The sequence below is a fragment of the Drosophila simulans genome, chromosome 2L (assembly GCF_016746395.2).
Source record: "Drosophila simulans strain w501 chromosome 2L, Prin_Dsim_3.1, whole genome shotgun sequence".
Taxonomy (NCBI): Eukaryota; Metazoa; Arthropoda; class Insecta; order Diptera; family Drosophilidae; genus Drosophila; species Drosophila simulans.
Genome location: NC_052520.2, coordinates 13,102,863 through 13,128,783, shown reverse-complemented (window position 1 = coordinate 13,128,783; position 25,921 = coordinate 13,102,863). Strand labels below are relative to the sequence as shown.

General features: G+C 41.9%; 3 protein-coding genes across 17 annotated transcripts; 2 read left to right on the top strand and 1 right to left on the bottom strand.

Moving 5' to 3' along the window:
- The first annotated feature begins 186 nt into the window (after positions 1 to 186).
- On the top strand, positions 187 to 2,775 carry LOC6732184 (DNA fragmentation factor subunit beta). The gene is made up of 3 exons (XM_002079277.4): positions 187 to 534; positions 882 to 1,005; positions 1,060 to 2,775. Exons 1-3 carry the CDS (start codon positions 295 to 297, stop codon positions 2,046 to 2,048), a joined length of 1,353 nt encoding a protein of 450 aa, XP_002079313.1. The 5' UTR covers positions 187 to 294; the 3' UTR covers positions 2,049 to 2,775.
- Positions 2,568 to 25,681, bottom strand: LOC6732183 (histone-lysine N-methyltransferase 2D). 15 transcript variants are annotated; one of them, XM_039298387.2, is made up of 13 exons: positions 25,482 to 25,681; positions 24,964 to 25,156; positions 14,823 to 15,499; positions 13,788 to 14,560; positions 12,714 to 13,205; positions 12,382 to 12,448; positions 11,910 to 12,117; positions 11,698 to 11,769; positions 10,818 to 11,095; positions 10,396 to 10,440; positions 10,165 to 10,296; positions 4,326 to 9,616; positions 2,568 to 3,309 (listed from the first exon to the last, which is right to left on the bottom strand). In XM_039298387.2, exons 2-12 carry the CDS (start codon positions 24,972 to 24,974, stop codon positions 5,037 to 5,039), a joined length of 7,335 nt encoding a protein of 2,444 aa, XP_039154321.1. In that variant the 5' UTR covers positions 24,975 to 25,156; positions 25,482 to 25,681; the 3' UTR covers positions 2,568 to 3,309; positions 4,326 to 5,036. The 15 variants fall into 15 exon arrangements, with proteins under 15 accessions (XP_039154321.1, XP_039154315.1, XP_039154322.1 ...); XM_039298381.2 differs by lacking the exons at positions 24,964 to 25,156; positions 25,482 to 25,681 and adding an exon at positions 18,709 to 19,122; XM_039298388.2 differs by lacking the exons at positions 24,964 to 25,156; positions 25,482 to 25,681 and adding an exon at positions 18,709 to 19,082 and having other exon boundaries at positions 15,168 to 15,499.
- On the top strand, positions 20,737 to 21,645 carry LOC6732182. Its single transcript, XM_016178320.3, has 2 exons — positions 20,737 to 20,874; positions 20,937 to 21,645. The coding sequence occupies exons 1-2, from the start codon at positions 20,872 to 20,874 to the stop codon at positions 21,564 to 21,566; spliced, it is 633 nt and encodes a 210-aa protein (XP_016024864.1). The 5' UTR covers positions 20,737 to 20,871; the 3' UTR covers positions 21,567 to 21,645.
- Positions 25,682 to 25,921: the final 240 nt, after the last annotated feature.

Genomic DNA, 25,921 nt, shown 5'->3' with positions numbered 1-25,921 from the left:
TAATGTATCGATAAATGAAAATGTTCATCAATTTGAATTCATTCATAAAAATACAAAAAATAGTTCGTAAATTACAAAATGCGGGAAAAAATAAATTATTTTTATTATAACTTCACAGCCTTTTGCAATTTATAGCTAAAATTGCAGCACTACTAAAGAATCTTTCAATGAGAATCTAGTGTTGAGAAGCGCGAAAAATTCATGGTTCTGCTGGTTTATTTTGCTTTGTCCGCCGAAAAGGAAACTTGCTGCGAGGACAACATTCCAAAGTTGACTTTATTATGAGCCAGAACGATGCTCAGCTACATTAGAGATGCAATCATGTCACCGACAACACGCAGCAGCTCAAATAACAAGAAAAGCAGTCACTCAACAGGCGAAGTTCTCAAGGATGTGAGCTCATCCGAATCCAGGGGAACATCAGGTGCTCCAATGCGTGGCTACAAGGTTACTGACAACGAGCGAACGAGGAAATATGGAATCGGAGCCAATTCCCTGGAAATGCTGATAGCCAAGGCAAAAAGCAAGTTCCCGGTAAGAAAAAACAGGAAAAACTCCTGCGTAGAAGCGCGAAATTTACACCCACCCACGTATATGGGCTGAAAGTTCCTGGCCCTGGTAATTTTCAAGGCCATGTCCCTGGCAGTGGCTTCCGCGTTTGTTTGGCTCTCTTTCAATGCCACTAGTAAATGCCAATGCGCATGTCCTGTATAGTAGAGCTAACCACCTGTTGCTGGAGCGTCCTTGTGTTGCAAAAAAAAAAAAAAAAAAAAAAATGAAAAACAAACTGAAGGCCCCTGAACCAGGAATTGGGCGAACTGGCCTCGTTATAATTCGCCCATGTCAAGGGCATTACAATTAAATCGTTTTCTACCTTTTAGCTTCTCGAGCTACATTTGTATTTGGCTTCTGATGGCTTCGAGGTGTCCGACGATGAGTACTTAAAAAGCCTACCCGCCCAGACGCTGTTCATTGTGTCTGGACCGGATGCTGTCATTACAACAGGTGAGCTACAGCTTAAATATTTAACTGATCCTCAATTAATCTGGTTTTCTTTAGATGCCGATTTTGAGTTTGAGAAGATGCGACAACAATCGCCTTTACTGAAGGTGGCCGACATTTTCTACGATTTTATCGAACAGCATCCGGAAAAGTTCCGCCGCATGATCACGGAGTACGAACACCAAAAGCAGCGACGCGTCCTGGATAACAGCAAGGCCCACCTCAGCTTGAAGGCCGAGCACGTGGAGTGGTTTACGGGCGGAGAGGAGCGCTTCCACTCGAAGGAAGAAGCCATGGCCACACGTGCCCAGACACGTGTGCGCGGCTACTACTATAAGGCCAAGGAGGAGCTGACCCGCAATCCCTTGTACCGCCAAAATGCCAAGGCCCGACAAGTGATAAACTCTGTGCTGGAGAAGTTTCGATACCTGCTCATCGGTTGCGACTTTTTCTCCATGATGTTTGACAGGAATTGCAAGCAGAAGCATGAATTCCTGCAGCAGCACTTGGGCGATGAGGAAACAGACGCTGGCAGGATACCCAGCAAGAGACTGAGGCAGGTGATTAAGGAGTACACCAAGGAAAACTGCATCCTCGACGAATGGTCCACTTCCTTGTGCTCCGACTTGGGTGACTTCTATTGCCAGGGCTCCTACTCGGAGAATGGCAACAGCTGCTCAAAGCAGCACACTATTAATCCGTACGCTTCGCGTGAGAATCTCATTTTGTTTCAGGTCTGGAATCTGGACCACCAGATTGAACTGTGCCGCACAATCCTTCCCGCACTTGTGGCAAATGTGGAAGAACTTGTGAGTCATCCGCAGACAAAGTGTTCACTTCATAAGAAGCAAGTGGTCGATATCTCAGTACTGGAGTACTTTCTAGAAATATTCTCCCTAAAGAATCTCAAACTAGTGCACATTGTTTGTCATGAGAAGGCGCAGCGCTCAAACCGTTCGAATGGCCGCCTACTGTGCTCCCACTGTCATGAGTATCGCATTGTGCAAGAGCTGATGGAAGTCCAGGTGGACAATCTAACATCTTAAATGGTATGTGAGAAATATATAAAAGTTACCTAGCCAAGCAATATTGTACACAATAACTTTACAAAATGTATCTACCAGTTTTGTTGCTATTTTTTAACAAAGATTGTATATTCAGTTGTTAAGCATATTATATTGCTGATCTCAAATGGGATATGTTGTACAAATGGAAATTATCTCGATGCCAACTATAAAAACTTACTGTTGAAGGTTTTTCATAGTAAATACGTAAACTACTAACATACTTATATGCATTTAATGTTGATATAGCTTTTCAAACTATTAGAATTATGTGACTATGCAATATCGGTATATAATCTAGAGTTAAGAGTTAGTTGATTGTAACGCTAGTAGCTAACAATTTAAAGTTGGCGTTACATCGATCAGCAAGTCCAACCTATGAAATATGAAAATATTGTATGTTATTAAATATATATACTCATGTAACGAATTTAAACAAAGCGTAACAGTATGAAAAGGTTTTGCTACACTTGGCTTCTCTGCACCTCTACAAGTGTTTTATTTTTGTATGGGCAATGTATCCATCGATATTGTATAAAGACAAGTACAAGTTTTTTGATTTGACTTCTTTATTTACTAAAAATGTTTACTGCATATAAAATTGTACAACACAAAATATATTTTATTTATGTATCAAATAATAATATTCAAATAAATGTGCAGAACGTTCGTATGCATACGAACTGAGTAAAAGAATAAATATTGATGACAAACAAAAGAGAATATTCATAAATGAAATAATATTGTTCGCAAGTAACAAAAATATTTAATATATTATTAGTCGTGTTTGATGTGTGCGCTTTCGTGTTATCCGGATACATATCAAGCATAGTCGATTTCTTGGATTTTGTTTCGTTTCGTTGCTACCTCATTGCACCTGCATTCTTCATCTTAAGTTTTAGGATTAGTATATATTCGCTTTCGCTATTTGCTTCGTAGTTGTGTTAGAATTGTTTTGTTTGGTTTTAGTGCTGCTACCAAATCGCGTTCAACAATAAAAACTGTCCATTCTCAGTTACAATGATGTTTGTTAGTGTAAAGAAATTTTACTAAAAACTTGTTCCCGTTCCCAAGTTATTTGATTGTGGCGATCCTCAGGAGTGTCTGGTACTTAAACTAGATAACTATAACAAGCAATCTGATTAATATTCAGTTTCGTTTCGATTTCTGTATGATGCTGTTGAGTTGCTATAATTGATTTCTATGGCGTTGAGAAATAATTATAGATCCGATTGACCAGGTCCTGAAAAAGATTAAACCAAGAAGAGTGTTACTTTAAAATGGTTTTAACTGGCAGAGACAAACAAATAAAGCTAACACTAAATTGTGGAAACTTTCCAGTCTTGACTTGGCCATGAACACTGATTTAGGTTCAGACTTACATAAAAAGAAAACGTACAAAGTAAATAAAAAATATATAAAATAAATCAGAAATATTGAAGCAGCAACTGAGAAAGTGCAAGTGCCAGGCAGCCAAAACAATTTTGAGAGAAAACTTCACCTTTTTTTTTACTTTTTTTTGTATTATTCATTCAATTCAGTTCAATTCGATTTAAGTTTTGGGGTAAAAGCCATTCATTGTCATTATTAAAGTTAACGATTAATGTTTGTTAAAATATTTATTTCTTATTGTGTGTATAAAACAAGTTAATCGAGTATAAGAGAAAGAAACATTTAATTATGCATTTGTAAACTCATGAATGGTTAATGTAACGATCGAGTTTTCGACAAGTCATATTGTACAATTTTTCACTTTATATTTTTCCACACCATTATTTCGATAGTTTTTATTTATGGTCTCAACAACAAAAGAGTAATCTTCATTCGTTGTTCTTTGCAAGGTGGAGTTTGCTCTCCAAGCTCAAGTTTTTAGGGAAGCATTTGGGGAAGGAACTACAATAGTGTAATAAAAATATTTGCGATGTAAGAGGGATTTTCATAAATATTTGTGGGTCCATTGAACAATTATAAATGGCAAATGGTAAATGCATTTACTCATAATATTTACTTTAAATTATTTGTTGATTATTTGCGCATACAAACCTGAGTTAATTTGTTCGACTTCAATTGCAAAGATCGCAAATATTTTTATAGACAAATCAAAAATAAGTATACGGCACACAAAATAAAGTCAAACAGCGGCGAAAATAAAATTAAATACATAGAATAGAAAAAGGACAATTTTTGGAATATTATGAAAACATTCAATTAGTTAAAACTTGGTTTTGGGTAATTTTTAATAATTGCAATTTTAGGTACCTTAGGATTTTGAACGAGTTTTACAAAATCATTGAGTTGAGATGAAATTGGTTTTTATTTTGTTGTTTATTGTGGCGCTTGATAGTTTTTTTTCAGTTTTATATGCTTGTTATTATTTGGTTCGATTTCATGAGTTACGGCTTACAAATTTGAAAATACTCATGTAAGTTTAGAAAATGATTTCGGTTGGTTTTTGGTTTTGCGCTTTACTGAGGTAACAAACGAACGAACGAATGAACGATTTCCTTTCATTGGTTTCAATTGGTTTATTTACATGTTTAATTAGATTTAGTTTATTAATGTGTTGAGTGTATTCGATATTCATAATGTACAATGTGTGTGAATAGTTCGATGATGGTGAGATGAGAAATGCAAAATCTGGCTCTTTTTTTATCACACATTCCCAGAGGCAGTGACTCTTTCGGCCAAATGCAGTAGTTTCTTAGTTTACGAGAAGTTCGGGAGTGAAATCCGGCTCTGGAGCGCTTAGCTGCTAGCCTAACCTCCTAGATACTGGATAATAATAACTAACCAGAAATAGGATGTTAGTTAGTGAACCATCTCCTGCTTCGATTAAGGTTCGCTTTATATTTCGTTCGATACTCAGATTCTCCTCACGAGATTCTTTTTCCCATTTGAGCCGGTCTCACATCCCTGCTAAAGACTATAGACCCGCCCTGTTATATACAAAAGGCAATTCGTTGCCGTATCCTAAACTCTCCGCCAACTGCTTACGGATCGTTCCCGGGACTGGGAGTGTGAGTTCTGACGGAAGCATTCGGGACTTTTGCTGCCCCGTCCATTGGCTATTTCCGGTGACTCTGTAACCCGGGCCAAGTCCCGGTTTATCGTCTTGGAGCTGAGAACTCGCGGACACCGCACCGTCCAGGGACTGCGTCGTGGATCTTGCAGAGCACGGAAGCTCTTGGAGGGCAACACCTCCTCGCCACTGCCACTGGCATCGCACCAGCTGTTGTAGTAGTCGGAATACTCCTTGTCATGCTTGGGCGTGGGTGCCGGCGTGCTGTCCAGCGAGCTGTTCTCCTGCGCGGAGTCCATCTCCTCCACCAGGGCACGTTTGGCGGCCGCCTGGAGACGTTCCATGGGCAGATTTCTCAAATGCGAACTGTCACTTTTGAGGAGCAGGCTCTGGACCAATTCATTCACCAACTTATCGCTAACCACGCGTTGGTTCTTGGCCGACGGTCCCATTATGGGGGAGGCAGGACTATTCGGGGTCGAGGGATTGTCCGCATCTATGCTGGTATTCTTGCGAAGCGGTAGTGAAAGTCGTTCCCTGCGCTGCGTCATGGTCTCCGCATCATTCAAAGCTCCTGGATTTTGTCGTCTGGTAATGGACACATTATGGACAATCTTCCTGCGACTGGGCTTGAACTGAAATTCATCGGCGGGTTGTGCTCCCGCCTCCGGAACATCGTTTTCGTCCTGCAGCAGCTTAAAGAGCCTGGAATGTGTGGCTGCCCGCTGGTAGCTGGTCATCTTGCGCAGCTCCGGAAAACTCTCGGACTCTGTGTCTGTCTCAGACAACTGGCGATTCATGTCCGTTACCCCGGAGTCGTCCTCCTCAATCTCCGACTCGGATCGCTGAGTGCTGCTGTTTCGCGATAGGGTTCCCTTACCATAGGCACTATCCACTGATAGAGATTGCTTGGTTAGTCCCTTGGCGCCATCACTTGTCGCCGAGGGAATCACCTCAAAGGCACTGATCCTGGCACGCACCGATATCTTGGGTTTTTCGCTAAACTTCTCAACGGCAAGATCAGGAAGTCCGTTGACAAGGCGTTTTACTTCCGGCTCGGGCTCCACATAGACCTCTGGTAGTTGTGGCTCCATATTGGTTGGAGTTGCAGCACCTCGCTCATCTTCCTCTGTTTCTGTTATCTCCGGCTTATGCTCCTCCACTACGACGCCATCCTCACCTACTATCTGGTACTCACCAGGTGGTCCCAGGTTCACTTCCTGTGGCTCTTCGACTTCCAGGATAACACTGCTGCGATTGGGACTGGCATTTTGTTGTGGCGGTGAGTGCTGGCCATCGATCGAGGTGTTGAAGAAGGCCATGGCCTGTCGGTAGTTGTGTCGTTTCTGCTCCGCCTCCTCGAACTGTTCTTTCTTGGATCGTTCCTTTTCCATGTCTGCCCAGAAATCAGTTTCCTCCTCATTATCTTCCGCTTCCTGTGGTGGTGGAGCCCATGTATAGACTGTAGCTGGCTCGTGCATCGAGGCCAAAGACATGGTGTCCATATGGCTGAGATTGCTCTCCTGGACTTCTTTCCGAGGCTTCTGCTCTAGCTCTTCCTCCTCCTCCTCCTCCTCCTCCTCCTCATCCGAGGTCTCGTGTTCAAGTTCCTCAAATTGCTCGGCTAGAACCTTTTCCTCTTCCACCGCGGGATCAACAATTTCGGGCTCGTGACCTCTGGCTGCTTCTAAGGTGGCCCAAACATCAATTTCAACTGCTGCTTCATCGGGTAACTTAGCTCTGAAAGCCTTGATTTCCACAGGCTTGTAAGGGGTTTCCTCTACAGAATTCTGTCGTTCTTTGCGAGCCCAGAAAGTTGCCGATTTATGGAACGTGACATCTTCGTCGTCGTCTTCACCTGGGTTGCGTCTAGCTTCTAACTCGGCCCAGAAGTCAATCTCCTCATCAGTATCCACTTCGCGGGGCTCTTCAGGATATTTTGTGGGATCATAGCTGAGGTTCTTGGGCTTTTCTCTATCTTCGTAAGTATTAGATGTTTCAATTTCGGCCCAGAAGTCAACGTTGTCCTCATCTTGTTGCTTGGGTTGATCTGTCACTCCCTGAGAGGGTTCTAAGTTGTATTCTGTGCGTTCCCACGTCGCACTGGCTGTGTTTTCCATCTTATCCTTAATTACTGAGCCCCAGAAATCCTCTTCTTCACCCTGATTCTCTTCTTGTCGTTGTTCAACTTCTTTTTGCTTTTCCTCAACTACAAAATGTACTTCAGCCTTTTGGGGGATTGGTAGCGATTCCAACTGAGCCCTGAACGTTGTTGTCCAATGCTCCACCGTAGTAACTGTCTCTTTCTTCAACGGAGTGTAGGTTACGGTCTTCTTTTTTTTGGTCCACTGTTTTTCTTCCTGGTCAGAGATTTCCTTTTTTTCTATGCTTGCCCAGAAGTCGACATCCTCAGCTGCATCTTCTTGCTCTGCTTTGGGCTCCGTTTCCTTTGAGGTCGTAGCGAAGGTGGACCAGAAGCTATTCTTGGCTGCCTCCAGCGAGGCCTGGGTTTTGGACATATCACCAGAAATGGGTCTTGGTGGTTTTGTCTCAGGAATATTCTCCTTGGGTCGAAGTTTTGGCTTCTCAGCTTCGGGTTCTACTAGCTTAGGGTCAGGAGTTTTCCAAAAGTTCTTAGACTGCTCCATCATTTTCTGAGCCTGCATTTTGGTGGCCATCAAAGTTGCAAAGAAGTCGAATTCTTCTTTTGGGGAGCTTTCATCTTCGGTGGCGTCGTTCTTTGGTTTTGCCTGATCCCGGGATATATTATTAGTCACATCATTGGCAATTGTTTCACCCATGAATTTGTTGCGCATACCAAGGGAGAACGATGTGGAAACATCTTCTTCACTATTTTTGATGGGTGTACTTATATCCTCCACGGGATATGCGTTGGATGGCCGATATGGTTGGGAAACCTTCTCCACTGAATTGGAACGCGAAGAGTTCGACAAACTGATGGTCACACTGACCTGACAGTCATCATCCTCATCATCACTTTCAACCTTGGCCACGCTGAACGTGCTTGCGATGATGGGTTGTTTTTCTTCGATCTGAGTTGTATTGCCGACTTCCACAGTGGCAATGTTTTCATCGTTCGAACAGCGACTGAAGGAGAAGCGGAGTGGCAAACGCACTGTTACCGAGTTGGACTCTTCGTCGTCATCATCATCATCATTTTCTTCGATCTGCTTTTCAATATCATCAACTATGGTGGATCGGGAGTCATCCTTTCGAATGACTGTCTTGGCATATTCACTGCTGCGTTCCAGTTCGCTCTCTTCCTCGTATATAACACTAAGATCCTCCTCGACAATGTAATCTTCTTCCATTTCCTCGACCAATCCTTCTTGCTCCTCCTCAATCTGTTCCTCTTCATCGTACATTTCATCCGCTGTAGTCACATCATCTTCATCATCGCTGCTCTCGGAGTCCAAATGCTGTTCCAGTGTTTTACCCTTGTACACTTGCACATTTGTCACCGACTTAATGGACTGCAAGGGAGCGGGACGAGTTCCCATCTTAGGGGTATCCTCTTCGTCATCGCTGCTCTCTTCCTCTGATTCGCTGTCCGAGTTGGAGGCATTTTCGCTGGGGGATCTGTCACCCAGTTCCTTGGCTTGCTCACCTGCATAGTTTTTCTGTAGCTGCTTGGAGAGATTCGCCTGGGTGTTGCCACTGGCAATCTTGTTGATATTGGCCAATCGTTGGCTCAGCACATCGATGACCTCGTGATTGCTGCTGCAAATATTCCGGGCTTTCGGTCTGCTGACTACCTCCTCTATTTCCACAGAGTGCGCCCGCTTTGGTGGCTCTCGTGGCTCCACTCGGATGTGATGTTTCATTATGACCTGCGAGGGTATATCATCGGTACTGGGAGTGATGATTATATCCGGTAGAACGCTGCTGGCTCTGCTCTCTTCGGTGGAACTCTGACTGTAACTGGGAGCCACTGGATAGGGATACGGGTGACCATATGGTGGCATGGCATGAAACTGAGGATAGCCCGGCGGTATCTGAGCTTCCCCGGGTTGTTGCCCATAAGGTGGCAAGGGAGGCGGATAATATGGGTAGTAATAGGGATATGGTGGAAATCCTTCTGCCTGCTTTCCATCCATCGATTGTGGAGGAGGTGGCGGTGGATATGAATAGGGATATGGCCAAGGAGCTCCCTCACCGTTGACAGGTGGAGGAGGTGGCATGTACCATGGATACGGATACCCGTAGGCATAGGGATACTGGGGTGGAACCGATTGCGATCGAGGTGGCTGTGGGGGACAAGAGCTATCCGAACTAAGAGATGAGTTTGATGAATGGGTGGTGGGATCTGTGCAGGCTGATGGTGAGGGTGTGGGTGTGGATGAAGTGTAGCTGTGACGTTTATTGGTTTTACTGTTAATCTTATTATGATTATTATTATTTTCAGTACTTCCGTTGTTACTGTTATTATTATTATTATTATTATTGTTTGGGGATTCGTTCAGTTCAACATTTTCCAAATCCGAGTCCAGCTCGGTGTGAATTTTATGGTCTGAGGTCGATTTTGTGGTACACGGTTATCAAATATAAAAGAAGAAAAAGAGAAATAGACACGATGAGAGTGCGAACAAAATGTTTGGTTTTCGAATGTGATCTCTTTTGTCAAATTGATCCGATCAATTGCGATTTGAATAACTGATTGGTTAAATGTTCAAGCCAAGCTATGTACAAGTAAATGGCGCATGAGTATAGGCAAAATGGTGTGGGATGCTCAAAATTAATATCAAAAGCCATTGGGATTAGGTCAATCTAGTGTCGGGACACCATTTAGCAAAAAAGGTGAAATCTCTCAAAAACGGTTTTATAAAAACTACGATCCTTGGTGCAATGCTCCATGTGCTTGTGTCTGAGTGAACTTTGTGATCAGTAGGATTAGTGATGCTGAATGGATTCTGAGTATATATACAGCCATGATTTTTGTCTGATGTATGTATGTATGTTCTGGTTTTTTGTAAACTTGTAACTTAATTTCAGAGAACGATTTATCCTTCCAAGTGTGTATCAGTCGGCACATTGACTACTCGGCACATCTGTACTTACCGGCATTTTCAGGTGTTGTCATTGCCTGTAGAATTTTGAATGATCGACTGGGTATAGCGCTGCCTGTGTATTTTTTGGGTTCCGGAGCTTGCTGTTCACTTGGCGGCACATATTGCTGTTGTTGTGGGGTATCTAAATAAAAATAATAAATTATTATATGTTTTATCGATTTTTTACCTCATTTATAAATATGCCCCTTATTTTTGAAAACTATCCATAGTCAATCCTTACCATATCGTTGTTGCGTAAATCGGTTCTGAGCGGAGACTCCGTTACCTGAAAAAAACATTTACTTTTATAAGCTAAAGCCAACTAATTGAAGTAATATTTCAATAATATAGCTACTTAGTATATATTCTACTTAGTAGTGCTGCATAATTTTGGCATAGCACTGATTCTAGCAATACTAGTCAGGACAGATACAGTAAGCTAGTTAGTTTCTATCAACCAGAAGGTGTTCTTGTAGCTAAAAGCGGTTATAGGGTTTAGTAGAAGTTTTCCCAAGGACCCAAGGACACTCCCCAAGGATTAAGAACTTTCACCACAACTACACTCTTACCCACCGATATATAATACCGTATATATATGTATAAGATGTGAGATATCTGAGGATGGGCGAGGAGCAATGAGGAGGACAACCTATCGGATCTCACCTTGCGGGGACCAAACTAGTGGCGTACCCGACTGCTGTTGGTTATTCTGCTGATCCTGTCCAATTTGCAGGCGTCGCATCTGCTCGATGGTCGGACTATTCCTGGCCTGCTGGGCGCTCATCTGGCGGGCGAACTGCGGCCGCTGCAGCTCCGCCTCATGGGGCGTCTGCTGCATGTCTTGCCGCAAATCGCCATTCCCGCTGCCATCGTCCACGGTGTCGGTTATCTTTTGCAATATTCTAAACGATTTCGATTGGATGGGCGGTGAGCGTGGATCGCTGCAAGTAGATATAGGCGTGTGTTAGGTTAGGTTGTTGGTTAGCATGCCATCGAAAATGTTTGAAATTAACCAAATTACAACGATTTTGTTTGGTGCGAACGAAACGTTTGAATTATTGGTTAGATTTGGCTTGGATTTATGATCGGTACTTAACGAAACCAATTTTAGAATTTTGCATAAATGTACGAAAGTGTACTAAAAGCGAGAATGCAAATGTAATGTATGAGGCTAACTACGATGCAAGAAAACCTAATCAAATTTATTTTTGATCTACTTATAACTGTTGTGAATTGGTAATAATATAACAAAAAATATAATAATTATAAAAAATAATGATAATAATTAAATAAGTTATTTAAAAGTGCAGCTTCTACTGGGCATATATATTATATATTATATATCTGAATATCTATGTATGTATGTATCTGTATCTAGGCACAAAGGCACTTTCTGAGTTTAATAGATTGATCAAATTGATGATATTTCCAAATATCAAAAGAATCCAGATTCGAATTGAGATTATAACATACAGAAGAATGCATGGCATGAGATATTGATGTTGCTCGATATACTTTGGTGGGCACAGTGCTCTCGTACTACCTGAGACGATTCTTTCTGTAGAGGATCTCCGCCTCGAGCGGACACTGGTGCACATACAAATTGTAATTGCCACTAAGTAGTTGTTGGTTGTTTTAGTCGGTAGAAAAGCACAAAATTAAATCGCATTAGTGCGGGCCAATTGTTGGGTTTTGGGTAAGGCACAAGGATAGCCGGCAGTAGGGTAAATCCTTTGAAAACAAAAGTTGACTTACTTCTGGAGCAGCACTGGCGACTGGGAAACTGGACCGCCGCGTCCTCTCTCGATGGCTATTGGGATTAATCGGGTGGCATTGCCATTGGTGTTGTTACTCGTACTCGTTGGCTGATTGGGCGACGGGAATCGCTGGGCTTGTGGTGGGTAATTCTGGTAACCTTGATCGACAAATTGATTAGCTGAGCGTATTATGTGACCTGCAGGCGCTTTCGTGGGATAGAAAGAGTATACATAGACACATTTTGAAACAAAAATTGGAGAGTTACACAATTGGACGAGAGCGGGGATTTGGGAAAATCATACACGGGTGAAAGTCATTCCTTTGGAGTGGAGAGTGCACGGGAGTTTCGGGTGGTTTGGGGTGGGAATAAACTACGTAGGGTATTAGTCACAAACATTTACGGATTTTAGGAAAGCGCCACACATATTGTACAGAACACATAATGCAAAATGCTGACTTCAAAACTTACCACCAAAGTTGGGCTGGGCTGCGGCATACGTCGGCGTCTGCTCTAGAGTTATCGGTATGATACGCTCCTAAAAGGAAATAAAATTATATATGATATTAAATAATTTCTAAACTTGTGTACTATTTACTTTTCAAAACATAGTTAGAAATATAACCGACTTATGAATATATGATAATAATACACTAATACATCATGTGCCGGCATAAGCTCGTCGGATGCAGGGCATGTTGTGATAAGCATCCCGCTTCTCCAATATAGTCTGAATCATGCTTGATTATAGCAAACTGTCGCCCTTATAAATATTTACCAAAATGCTTTAGTTCTTAACTCACCCGTGGAGCACTTTGATTTGTGTTATTGCTGCTGTTGCCATTGGTGTTTAGGTTGATCTGCAAACGTAGTCCTCCCGGCTGTGGATTTGATCCGAAATTCTGCAGACTGATGGGAGCGGCTGAGACCGGTGTTGGTCCATAGCCATTACCTTGCACCAACTGCGGCTGGTAGAAGGTAGTCTGCTGCTGCTGCTGCTGTGGCTGCGGTTGAGGGACGACTTGGGGCTGCGGTGCCGGGGTGGTCTGACGCAAGGTGGAGGGCAGAACGTTGCCATTCTCCTCGGGACGAGCCCAGGGTGCCTGCTCCTTGCTAGCCGGCTGTGAGCTGAGCCATCTCATCGGTTGGTTGGTCTGTGGCTGCTGCTGCTGTGGAAGTTGGCGCATGGGAGAATCCCGAGCAGATGACTGCTGCTGCTGTTGCAAAAGGATTCGTTGAGCCTGCGGCTCAGTGGGCTGGGCCAGTGGAGCTATGTAAAGCGATCCAACGTTGGTCTGCACATTGAAAAATAGGTATAATAATACAATATATCGTTAGCATTTGTTAATCACCAATGTTTTCTTAACATAATTAATCTGGTTTTTAGATTTCCCCATGAAGTTTTGCGCTCGTCAGTCGCCTCAAGTTCAAAATTCGTGTTTGGCCTTTGCTTGCGCCTAATTTTAGACGCTGCACTTGGTAAATGCATTCAATGTTCATTTTAACGCGTGATTCGAGCATTTTCTCGCAAAGATTTTGGTTTATAAATATCCTAATGTTCTTCCGCGAAAACAGTTTGTAAGTGATTATAGGCGTTCCATTTATTTGCATTGTAGCAGCGTGAACACTTCATATTACTTAGCATATATTGGTATTTGTCAAATTTGTTGTGCCTGGTTTTCTATGAATTACTCATAGGCCACACAGTGCTTGCACAATGATGCTCAATGGCGTATGAGTAACATAGTTAAAGGTCAATTCGATATGGAAATAACGCAAAACTAAGTGGGGCAATCTAAATAGTGAGTTAAATTGCATTGCAGATTCCAAAAGAAAAAGAATAAAATAAATAAAAATCCATTTTATAGATCACTTACCGGCTTTGATGCTCCACCAAATTGGTTTTGTTGCTGCTGTGAATTGAACGTGTTTGCTGCCGGTGTTTCATTCCTTGCCGGACTGAAGACATCGCGAGATCTTTGTTGCTGCTGCTGAACATTGTTGTAGATGGGTTGTGGATGCGAATCCTGTTGCTGTTGTGCTCCAGGCTGAGCACGTTGAGTGCGCCATGGTACTGATTGAGATGCCGGTTGCTGCTGCTGTTGCTGCAGCTGTTGCTGTTGCTGCTGCTGTTGCTGCAGTTGCTGTTGCTGCAACTGTTGTTGCTGGAACTGCTGTTGTTGCAGTTGTTGCTGCTGGAACTGCTGTTGCTGCAGCTGCTGGAGCTGTTGCTGCTGCTGTTGCAACTGCTGTTGCTGCTGCTGCTGCACCTGAGCCAGCGGCGATATCGCTGTTGGTGGACGTTGCTGCGGTGACTGTTGCTGCTGCTGCTGTGCAAACCGGAAGGGGCTCTCAGTGGATCGCTGTGGTTGCTGCTGCTGCTGTTGCTGCGGCTCGAAAGGCGATCTGGGACTGTCCGTTTGACGTGTGTAGACGTTCACCGCTGGCGATGTGGGCATGGGCACACTGCGGAACTCCGGGCGTGTTGCAGGTGGCTGCTCCGACTGTTGCTGCTGCTGCTGCGGCGGTGTTGCCGGTGGTGATGGCTGTTGGTATTGCACCGGTGGACTCTTGGCCACGGGCGGAACTTGCTGAGTCGGTGTGTAAGGACTGTAGCTGCTTTCAACGCTAGCCGCCGATGGTCTTGGACCTATATTGAACAAAAGAAATGGAATTTGTTAGCCATAACTTTCTTTAAATTGCATCAGTTTATTAGTGCTGTTAGTGGGAGGATTGTGAGCCAATTTGTAAGGCCTTTTGGATGTCTGGTTAGTCGAATGGGGCTTTTAGAAGAAGCAACCTCAACCGCTTAGTAAGAGCTGGCGATGTGTGATGAGTCGTATCGGGATCAGTAGCTGAACCAAAATCACCCAAAAAGTAAAGCGAGCCCAATCCTTGGGGGCTCTGCTCACCATCAACGGCATCGGCTGTGGTGCTGCTATATCCTCCATTCGCAGCAGGTGCCACCTCGGGGAGCGGACTCTTGGAGCGATCCTTAATGTACTCGTCCTTCCAGAACGTGTTCTTCTCCACTGGCGGTGCTACCTTGCGCAGTGCAGCCATGGGATTTGGCGGTATCTTGATCTCCGGCCGGAATCCCAGTGGCGGTGGCTCAAAACGCTGTGGAGTTGGCGATTTGCGCGCCGTTGCCGGGGAACCGGGAGCACTTAGGCGCCCAGTGGGTGGCGCTAATGTGCTGGGTTGTTGTGGGGGTGGTGGTGGGGGTGCGGCGCTAGCACCTTGGGTGCCATTCTTACCCGACTGTGGTTGCGGCGGCGGTGGTGGCGGCGGCAGCACCTGGAACGGCATGCCCATGGCAGCGGCTCCAATCGAACTGGCTGCACCACCTGGCCCACCTGGCGACTGTGGCTGGGCGGGTCTGTTCTGTTGGGCGGCTCCGGTGGCTCCTTCCGATTGGGCATTGCGCGCCAACCGCTTAGCCATCCGCTCCGACCGGATCTGGGAGAGATCGATGCCGCCGGGCGTGTAGGTGAAGGGCTTCTTGTCTTTTGTCATCATCGCGTTCTGTACGCACGCGGGCGCTTCGTAGCCACCGTTTCCGGATCCGCCTCCTCCGCGCTGTCCATACCTGCAGGAAAAAAAAGTTCAAATCTCTGTAAGCCACTTAATAATTCAACAAAAAATAATAATCTTTTGCTTAACCAGTACTTAGACAATTGCAAATATATCTTTAAATCATTTAATTTAAATATTTCCGAATTTCATTCAAGATTATCTTTGTTTCTATATAACTTGGGCTATTGAAAATCTTATTAATTATTAAACAGGAAAAGTAAAGATGATATTTCTGATAACGATAAGTCCGTTGGATTATGATAATTATTATTAATACAATGCAAAGGCTTTCAAATGGGTATATGCATTAACAATACTTTAATCTTTTAGTTAACATTGGTATTATTTTTTTCGCTGTCATGTTAATCTGACTTCCTCTCCCATTTGCATGGGCTATTTATCATAATTTTTGTTAAATCTTTTCTAATTTATTGTTTCGCTCTTGGTCGCCGGCAAAAGCACCCATTTGTATTGTTTTCCTTTCTTCGCAGCTGCTGCGACTCATTAGTCGATCATCGATAGTTCAACGAGCCAATGTTTTGATTTTTTAACGATCAAAAGGGGGAAAGTGAGTTCAAGTTGTTACGGACGACCGACCATAAAAGGTGAGAGACGTCCGATGAAGTGCCAAATTTGAAAGGTTGAAAGTGAGAAGTTATTGTGGTATCATGTCTATAAGAAGGTCTATTGAAGGAATTGGCTGAATTAGTTTCGTTATAATAAATTTGATCACAATCTATCTGGCTTCCCTCAGAGTATCTACGTAAAATATTTTTTGTTAAGATTACTTTATTTAATGCCTATTTAGGCTTGTGAAAATTTTCCCATTTGCACTTTCTCAGTCCCGTTGAGTATGTCTTCATGTACGAGCATCCCACTTCCCAGTCAACGGCGAATTTTCTCCGCATAATTTGCTTATTTTAAATGCGTTAAACGTTAACAATTCGCTAATTAAAAGCGAAAATCGAAGAGGTTCGGCGACAATATGCGTTCTCGTTAACGTTGGCTCCATCAGAAAGCCCGTTTATGCCGAAAGAAAGTGATGGAGTTCGGGATCGGGTTCTGAAAAGTTGTCAGGCCCGTTTGACATGAGCTTGGTGTGCGTGGATGATTCGCATCCAAGTGGGTCAGGCGAACAGGAACAGGTGATCAGGTCTGCCTGGCAGTTGTTCCATTAAGTTGACACGGCCAAAACTCTGCGGTCTCGCCAAATTATTAACAAAATAAAACTAAGTTAAACAAGGCACCCTACACTGCAAACCGCAAATGCGAAGGCCAAGTTGTGTGGGAAAACTGTTGCGAAACTCACCCACAACTGGCTTACATGCAAATTGGAGCGCGTGCATCAAAGTCAAATGCAAATGACGTAACTCCCTGCGGTTACTGACAGAAAATCGCATTTAAATCGAATCGAAATACAAAACAACAAATCTTTAATTATCACCATATTTGCGATGGTCGAAGAAATGCCGTCAGCTCCTTATAGACCTGGCATATGGTGGATAAAATAAACTATGGATACATATGCCCAGTCAGGTTGGGACACTTTTTGTTGAACTTGCCATTGATTATGTGCGAATTAATAGCATCAACAGCTTCCATAATTGTCGAGGCGTGCCCAAAATTGTGAGGTCGTTCAGTTCAGATCGGTCTATTCCCCGTTTATTGACTCGATCGATGCTTTATGGCCGGATAGGAAATGCAACTTACACAACCGTTTTGTTAACTGTTTTTTCTGTATTAAACATTAGACCGCTGCCATATTGGGCCGGGTTATAAAAGTTATTAAACACCGTGACAAGCCTGGAAAAAAGTCAGCTTAATGCACTCAGCATTTCCTGAACCCACCAAAGCAATGTACATTCCCATTCATTGTTCTCAATTCCAATGATCGTCACGCACAGTGAACTAAAAAATGCGTTGCCAAAATTTTCGAAAAACAAAAGAATCGTTAAAAACTAAAAGATACACGCGCTGAAATCACAGATGTCGCCTGATGACGTCAATTGGCGGGGACATGGCGTCAGTACTTGGTACTTGGGGCTGCGGATAAAAAGCAATTGACCACAAGACAAGACCACCAACTGTTTGCTAGCCACTGACAGATTTGGCAATTAAAATGTCAGAGCACCAGGAAAAAGTTTCGAAGAACCGGGAAGAATTAACCAATAAGATGGCATACAAAGTTCGCCTATAATCATAATGCAACATGACTAATTAACTGGCACAAGTTTGCACATATTCTTTGTGAATCATATGCATATGCGTTGCACTTGCACTTAGCCTTAAATAAACATACATTTCTATAAATAAATGTAAATACATTTTACCGACTAATGACTGCGCTTTATGATTTGCCAAAAATAAATGTAAAATAGCAAAAATCCTCAACTCGCAGCTGTTCATGCGTGAGTTAAAAACATGCAATAGTAACGAAAGCAATCACAATTTCAAATTTAAATGATAGAAAAACATCTGTGCAATTCGCATTTTCACTTTTCTAATTTGTTGTTGTGTGCTTGACTTTTATTTTGCCTTTTCGCATGCAAATGAGCGTGCAGAAATGTATCTAAAGGCATTCGCAACTAACTGGCAACCGGGTGGATCCACAAGATACGGGTGATGTCTTCTGGAAAGCACTGGAAACCGGATGATGAACTAGTTGGTATCCCTTGTATGGTCATATTTCGTTTATACAAGATGTTATTGTTTTATTTGGGTTATTATTGCATTAATCAGTTACCATTATCTGCACATTCATTTAATATGAAATGTATTCATTTACCGCATTTATAATATATTTATAAATATTTTTGATATTTTTAGTCCAGTTCCATCATAACCCCTACTACCCTCTAGTAAAAGCAAACTAGTTGCCTAGAAGAATCTGCAGTTGCAGCTGGCAGCGCATATTTCAAGATCAAGGGCAGCCAGCAGAAGTAGAAGAAGAGGTAAGAACTTGAAAGCTGCCACATGCAACATGACATAATGATAGTCATTGTCCGCCCGTCTTGGCTATAAATAGCTTGGAGTCGGAGATCGGAAGATCGTTCGTACAGGGTGCTCCCTCCAGCCGCCCACATTCCACAGTTGAGCTAATCTAGCGATAAATATTTACTTGGAAATTGCTCTTGCTCTGGCATTTTAGCTTTAGCAAATTAAGCTATATATTTATATATATACATAGATATATATATATGGATATACTCGTAGCGGACTTACGACGATTCCAGGCCGTTGCGATTGGCATCCCCGTTCACGGGCAGCTCCGACAACTGAAATCCGCGATCCTGACGAACCATATATGCGGGCAGAGTGTCGATGATGGCATTGGCCTTATCATTATAAGAACCAAGTAGTTCCCGATACTTGGAGTACACGACGCGCTTCAGCTGCGGATTCTTGGATGACACGGAGGCAGTTGATGGCGACGGCGACGGAGATTGCAGCGTTGAGGTGGCCATTGCTCGCGGACTCTTGTTTACTTGTTTTAATACTTTTATTCTAATTTATTTTTGTTGTTCACTATTTTATCTGAATTTTGCTTTTACACTTGCATAGCATGAAGGTGAGTCGACTATCTTTAAAACGGAGCTCTATCTGCGAATGGGTACAAGCAAGTGGGTTTAAAGAAAGCCCAAAGCAAAATTTTTCCACATTATATATATCTTGATTCATAGATACACAATAAATAATTTATTTTTTTTATTTTTAAAAATTATTAGATCTACGCCGGAATTCCTTCTGCTTTCTTTGCTGTCTAGATCTGTTTTGAATCGCTTTAGAAGTTAAACAATTGAAATGAAAATATTTGCAACCCATTTGCCAGGTTGCAAGTGCGCTTATCAGTAAATGTGCGCAGAACAAAGAGTTACAATTCAAGCAGCCAAGTACAATGGGTTGTACAAGCGATTTACATTTGGCCGATCAGGGGACATGCAAACAAAGGTGCTGCATTGGAGCCTAGGTGGTCGAATGACTCAACGATCGATTGTGGGAATTGAATTTAACCTTTTTTGACAAGGGGCAGCCGGCAAATGGTCTGCTGACTCACATCGACGAAGAAGAATCACTGAAATTTTTGGGGCAACCTATAACAGAATCACTACAATGTGGACCAGCCGTTTTCCGTCTCGCAGAGATACGCTTACGCAGTTGAATTATTTTTAGGCATGAGCTAAAGATTCTCCGAATTACGATGGCATTTGACCGGCCTATCTGATAGTATCCGACTTTAATCACTCACTCACTCACTAATTATTAAAATTGAAAACACACGCGCTGCGCACAAAAAGTATCTCGTAGGTTCGTTTTTTATCTGTATCTGAGGAGCGCACTACTGGGCGACTGATCGCAGCGGACTCTCGAGGCGCATTGAAGTCGGGTTTGGTTCGCCGGAGGTTGGACGGCACATCTGAGTCGGCTTGTTCGGCAACTTGTTGCAGATACATTTCCAGTGGCTACGATGGTATTGGTGGTGCCTCAAAAGGAAAACCGATCGCTTGACAAACGGCCGACTGGCACGCGGACTGTATAGCAATTTATTTGTCTGTCAATGCAGTTCGATGATGGCGACAAATTTCCAGCTAAACGCCAAAAAGACTTTGCGACGCTTTCGTTTATCTGTATCTGGTATCTTTCGGCTGTATCTGCATCTCTTATCGTGCTACTAATTGTTTTCACTCTACTGTCATGTCGTCTGCTTATTACTTCTGTCGCTTTTCACGATTAAGCCAAATCGAAAGAACGGGTATCTCCCACTTCGGCATTATCTTTAGTTCGGGGGATTTCTTTATCGAATCTGCGCACTCGGCTTGCTTTAATTAACTCATTTGAACAAGCATCTGCGGAAATGTGGCCCACTAGCCTTGACAGACAAATAAGATGTTATCTTTTCTGCTGTTTTTTTCCAGTTTTATTTTTATTTTTTTGCGACTGCTTTGTGCCCAGTTAAATAATAATTGGCAAGAAAGCGTTAAGGAATTTAAAATGCGGAATGACTGGGCTAAAATCATTTTCTTTCGCCGCTCGACATCCACAATTTGTACGAAGTAAAAAACTTAAAATGCCACAAAGAAGGGGAAAGTCAAGAGACAACGATTATTGTGGATAGTTCTGGTCATCTACTTTCATTTGATCCCATTATATAGCTTCAACCATGAGCAAGAAAAGTATTTTTGTGTAGCTTTAATTATTTAAGTGCATCATATCGATATTTTGGAAAATCGATATGATTATGATTGTCAATCAATTCAATAATTTCCTCTACAAGTTTAAGTCACTTTGTAGGAAATTATTAGCCAAGCGTTTCCTGTCAAGTCACTGACATTTTCTAGACATTACCAGATTTCTCAGTTTAATTTCCTAACTAATAGTTCAGAAACTATGGTAAGTTAAAATAAATGCAAGGAAAGCCTCGTGAACTGACCATTCCATAAAAACCCAACAAGTACCAAAGGTTCGCCAATTTGAGTCTGGATGCGCTCTATGGAATTCCGGCTATGTGTCCAGTGACCAATTGCCAGGCGCAGATGTCGCCACTCGAGATGCTGGCCCATTTGATGATGCGGCACAGTCCGCAGGACTCGATGATCGAGATTGGTGAGGACGTGGCGAAGCAGTACGAAGTGGAGATTGATAAATTGACACCGGGTCGAAATCATTCGATTGGAGTCATCGCCTATGGGGGAGCCCCAAAGCCGAGTCTTAGTTGTGCTGTTACTCCGGACCTGCAGATTGTCCACCATCTGCCCATTATCCTGATGCTCTATGTGAGCCCTCCTATTCTGAACACGGAGCAGGTCTACATGTTCTATCTGGTGAGTGCTGTGCCCTCCAAGCTGGTGAGTGCCAATGTAACACTCCTCGATGGATGCCATGCCAACGAGAAGCTCGGATGGCGTTGCCTGCGCAATTCCCTGGACAGCCCCTTGATGGATAGCCAGAATCGGCTGCATTGCAACACGGACTACCTCCTGTACACGGCCACCGACATCCGGGAGTTGTGCCTCTCCGGCGAGCAGCGGAGGATCTTCGTCAAGATCGTGCTACACGGCGAACCCTTCCAAGCTGTCGCCTAGCAAAAGGTGTCCGGCCGAGTGACTCATTTGGTTCAATAAACACTTAAGTGCTGCGCCGCCAATTGACGCACACTTGAAATTCGAGTGGCTGTCAATAATATTCGTTTCTCAAAGAACTGTCAGTGAAATTGGTTTCCCTATTCATTCAATATTTCTGCTTCGGCTGGCCAGAAACTGGGTCAGACAGAGATATTTGGTTTTGTGCAGACATCAATCATGGGGGCCATCTAATTAGTTAGCCACAGGCCTCCGATTGCGGAAAATACTAGAGTCATTTCTTCTGACCGTGAAGAATGGGATTTTTAATTATGTGTTAAAAGTTGCTGTGCTCTATTCGAAAAAACATTTTCGTTTTATTTTCTCTTTTCACTTTCGTTTCATTTTGTGACCCACTTAGTTGCAGTGGGTTCTTAAATGCAATCGCTATCAAAAACGATTTTATAAACAATATAGCTAAACATTTGAATAAATGTATTTTTTAGGAAAGAATAAAACATAAGTAAATGCTTAGATCAACGCCTTTTGGTCTAGCGGTTAATATCATAAATTAGCCTAAACTATAGAGAAATTAAAGAAACGCAAGAAACATAAACACCTACAAACACACAGATGCGATGCTATTTATAAGAAACTTAATTTTGCAAACATAAAACGAATGAATAAATTTTGCCATTAAATACGAAACGATCTCTCACGGAAAAGTAAAAGGAACAACAAAGATGGATAATCCAATAAAAATTAGCTTTTCACCAACAACACCCACCGCCCAGAAGACACGAGCGTGTATAAAACTATGATATTTCTGGCTTTTTTTTGTTGTATCTGACCTTGAAAAACTATCTGAACGACGGGAAAAAAGTTTTACGTACGAAAAAAGAAACAAAAAATGAAAGAAAAACAAACGCAATCAGGGAAGCCATTCATCACTTTCTACGGCCACTTGAGTGTGCAACTCGTTTTGCATTTGTCATTTAGCTGCGTTGATTGCATGACATGAGCACATCAGACAGGGAGCCGTTGGGTTCGCGATTGGGATTGGGATTGGGAGTGGGTCTGGGTCTGGTCGGTACTCGCAATTATTTATATTAATCTGGCCTGGGTCAACGTCAGCGAACCCAGGTGAAAGCGAAACGCAGACTCTGCCCCAAAAGCCCGTTGCACAATCGATGGCGGTAATATTTCTCATTCAGTTGCCTTGCGGAATATATGCGCATACAAACGCGAATTTCTGTATATTTTTCCTACCATGACCACATGTCGTCATTCATCGTCGGTCGTTTTTGGTCAGATAGGCAACCAAATCCCGCCAGCGCCTTTTTTCCGATTTTTAACATTTTTCCTGCAGCTCAAATTTGGTGCTGGTTGAAAAATTGCCATGTTATTGATTTGTAAAAAATAAAAATAAAATAACCGCGCCATGAAAATTCGATATTTGTTTGTGGAGAAAGTGTGAAGGAATAAATCACGCACAGCAACACCATTTTCCGGGAAAACAAATAAATAGTAAAAATCATGGAAAAATCTGAGCAATAATTCTTATAAAATTCCCCAAAAGAAAATGTAAGCTTAAAATATTTTTAAGACACAAGTTCTGAAGTTAATTCAATAAATAATTAAGTTGCAGAAATTGTTCTTTAACAACATTCGACTGCGAATTTATTGTGAATTTTCCATTGATCAATTTTAATTCAGAGTGTATTGATGAAGAGTAGTCATAAAGGCAAAGTGAATCATTGAGTCAACTATCATGGGAACGATCTAGGTACATTCACATCGCTGTCCAATAATCAATTCCCAATGCTGTTGAACTGTCATATGGGTGTGGCTTTATATCTTCTGCCTTATCCACTTGGGAATCTTCCTTTGAGTTTAGTACCCTATTTCGCATACAAATTTCACGGTCAACTGCGACCAACTTGAACTTGGGACAAGAAATCTGTTTACGTATTTTACAAATGCAAAAATTTATAAAATAAATAAACTCACACCTGATTTACGCAATCAACAAAAGTGAAAAATAAACCGACAAAGAAGTGTGAAAATAATTGTCGTTGACAAAAATCAAAGTCATGTGCAATGCATCACAGTTTCAGGCATTAAAATGCGAATAATAATTTAAGCTAAAATAAACATTAACACTTTAAAACCATGTACATGGTCAATATTTGTTCCAAGTTCACACGTAAATTTTGTAAGTACATATAGTCAAGTCTTACAAGATATAAATTTCATTTATATGTTAAGCGTGGCGTATACTTGATGCTTTGCCGAAAGTTTGGCGATGGAAAATTGTTTATCGACTCTTTATTTTAGAAAGTAGAATATAAACAATGAAAATCGGAAATTTAATATTCAAATAGAGGTCCTAGTGCTTCGTATTTTGTTTTCTTCTGATGCTTGACCCAATTTTGTCAATATATTATCGCAGATTTCCGTGGGAGTTGAAAATTTATGCGCCACCCATCAACGTCAACAGCGAAATGCAAAAAAAAAATCTGCTGTCTGAGGAACGGGAAAAAAAAATGAAATAAAACAAATGCATTTTATGCCAAATTCCTGGCTTTTTTGTTGTGAAAGGCTCTTGAGAATGTGTTTTATGATGTGCGTGGCTTCGAAGGAAACTTCCGGTGAATGCCGTCAGCCGTCTAAATACCCAACACGTGTGCCAATTGCTTCTAGACAAAGCCAAAAGACAGCTGCTGGCCGTGTCTAAAACACACAAAACTGTGCACCAGCGAGATGTTGAAAAATGGGAAATTTAATTAATTAATTCGCTTAGGAAAGCAGGGGAAAACACCGAAAGTGTCGCCTGCCAAAAAGCGCGTGCAACATGGGACTAGCCAAAAAAAAAAAAAGAAATAATAAAGAGATACGAGTGTGGGCGTGGGCCATCGATGGCCTTCAAAAAAACTCATGTGTGAGCCTTAATTGTAGCGGAGATCATAAAGATGTTCAGACTATAGATACGTATATAGGCCCATACAGCTGTGGTCAGAATAATAGTGGTGGGCAAAAGAAGCATAAAGTGCCTAAAAAGACATAAAGCCAACTTTTTAAAGAACACAAGCCAATAAAAGCGTTTTAAAATATCTTTCATAATTCTACATAATCTTTTCCTTGTTTTTCAGTTCTATTGGAAAAGTCAACAGTAGAAAAAATTATGAAACTTTCGATTGAACTATTTTTTTCCGCAGTATTACAAATTAAATTCTGTTTTAAATACATCTGTTTTATGTTTTGTTCTTTTTTTTTTTTTTTTGATTTCCCCGGTAAAAATCTGGTGTATTTTAAAATAGTTTATGACTATTAGACAGTTTCTTTTTGCTTAAAAGACTACTGTTTTCTTTCTTCTCTGAGCACTAAAGTAACTTTAATTTGCACCAAGTTTTTTACTTACCCAGAACTCATTTTAGCCGCTTTTTCTGTATTTCAAGTTCAACTTCAGAACACTTTTACACACCGCCTACACACAGCCGCCAGTCGGAAGAAATCGCGATATTTAGATTTGGTCGTAGGCGTTGGTTTTCGCCAAAACGCACGCAAGTTCTACGAAAAGATTTTGCAAAACGACGCCTATGCACACAAAAACACTGAAAATTTTATGGAAAATTATTATTAAATTATGAATATTAAGCCGAAAAATTAATTTGCATCAAAAATCACGCGTTCTTATATAATTTGCGGCACGGACACAAGCGATCCACTCGGAAATAGTTTTTCACACAAGTGTGTACATATAATATATACTATAATGTGTTCAATATCTTGTAGATTATTATATATACAGATAAGTTAGTTTGGCTAAGAACTTAGGGTTTTGCACTGTTTTTAAAACTATGAAACCCTTTTCACCAACGTTCGTTTCGATATTTTGTAATTTGCTATTTATAAAACGCGGCACGACGCATTGCTCACTTTTGCCAGAGAAAATACTCGTATCTATATCTATATATATCCGTATATATAGACAGCCCAGCTAGATGGTATAGATATATCTATGTGTTAGTTTCTAGTTGAAAATTTCTTTATTTCGGATGGTTTTCTCGTTTGCAACGCGTTCAAGTTAGCAGCCCAAGTCGCACTGAATTCGCACACGAAATTTTCTCGGCCGAAAAGCCGAAAAGCACATTTCACATTTCGAAATAAATGCTCCTTCTTCTTCTATAGTACATATTCTATTCGACCATCGGTCATGTCGGTGTCTATATCCGTGTGATTGTAGTGGTCACAATGCGATTGTGTGCGTACACTTGTGAGCATGTGTGTAAAGTGCGTCTGCTCGGAAAATTCTGTGAATTTTGAGTTTATTTAAATGAAAGAAATCTAAAAGTTGAGAAAACCCGCGGACGTTCGTA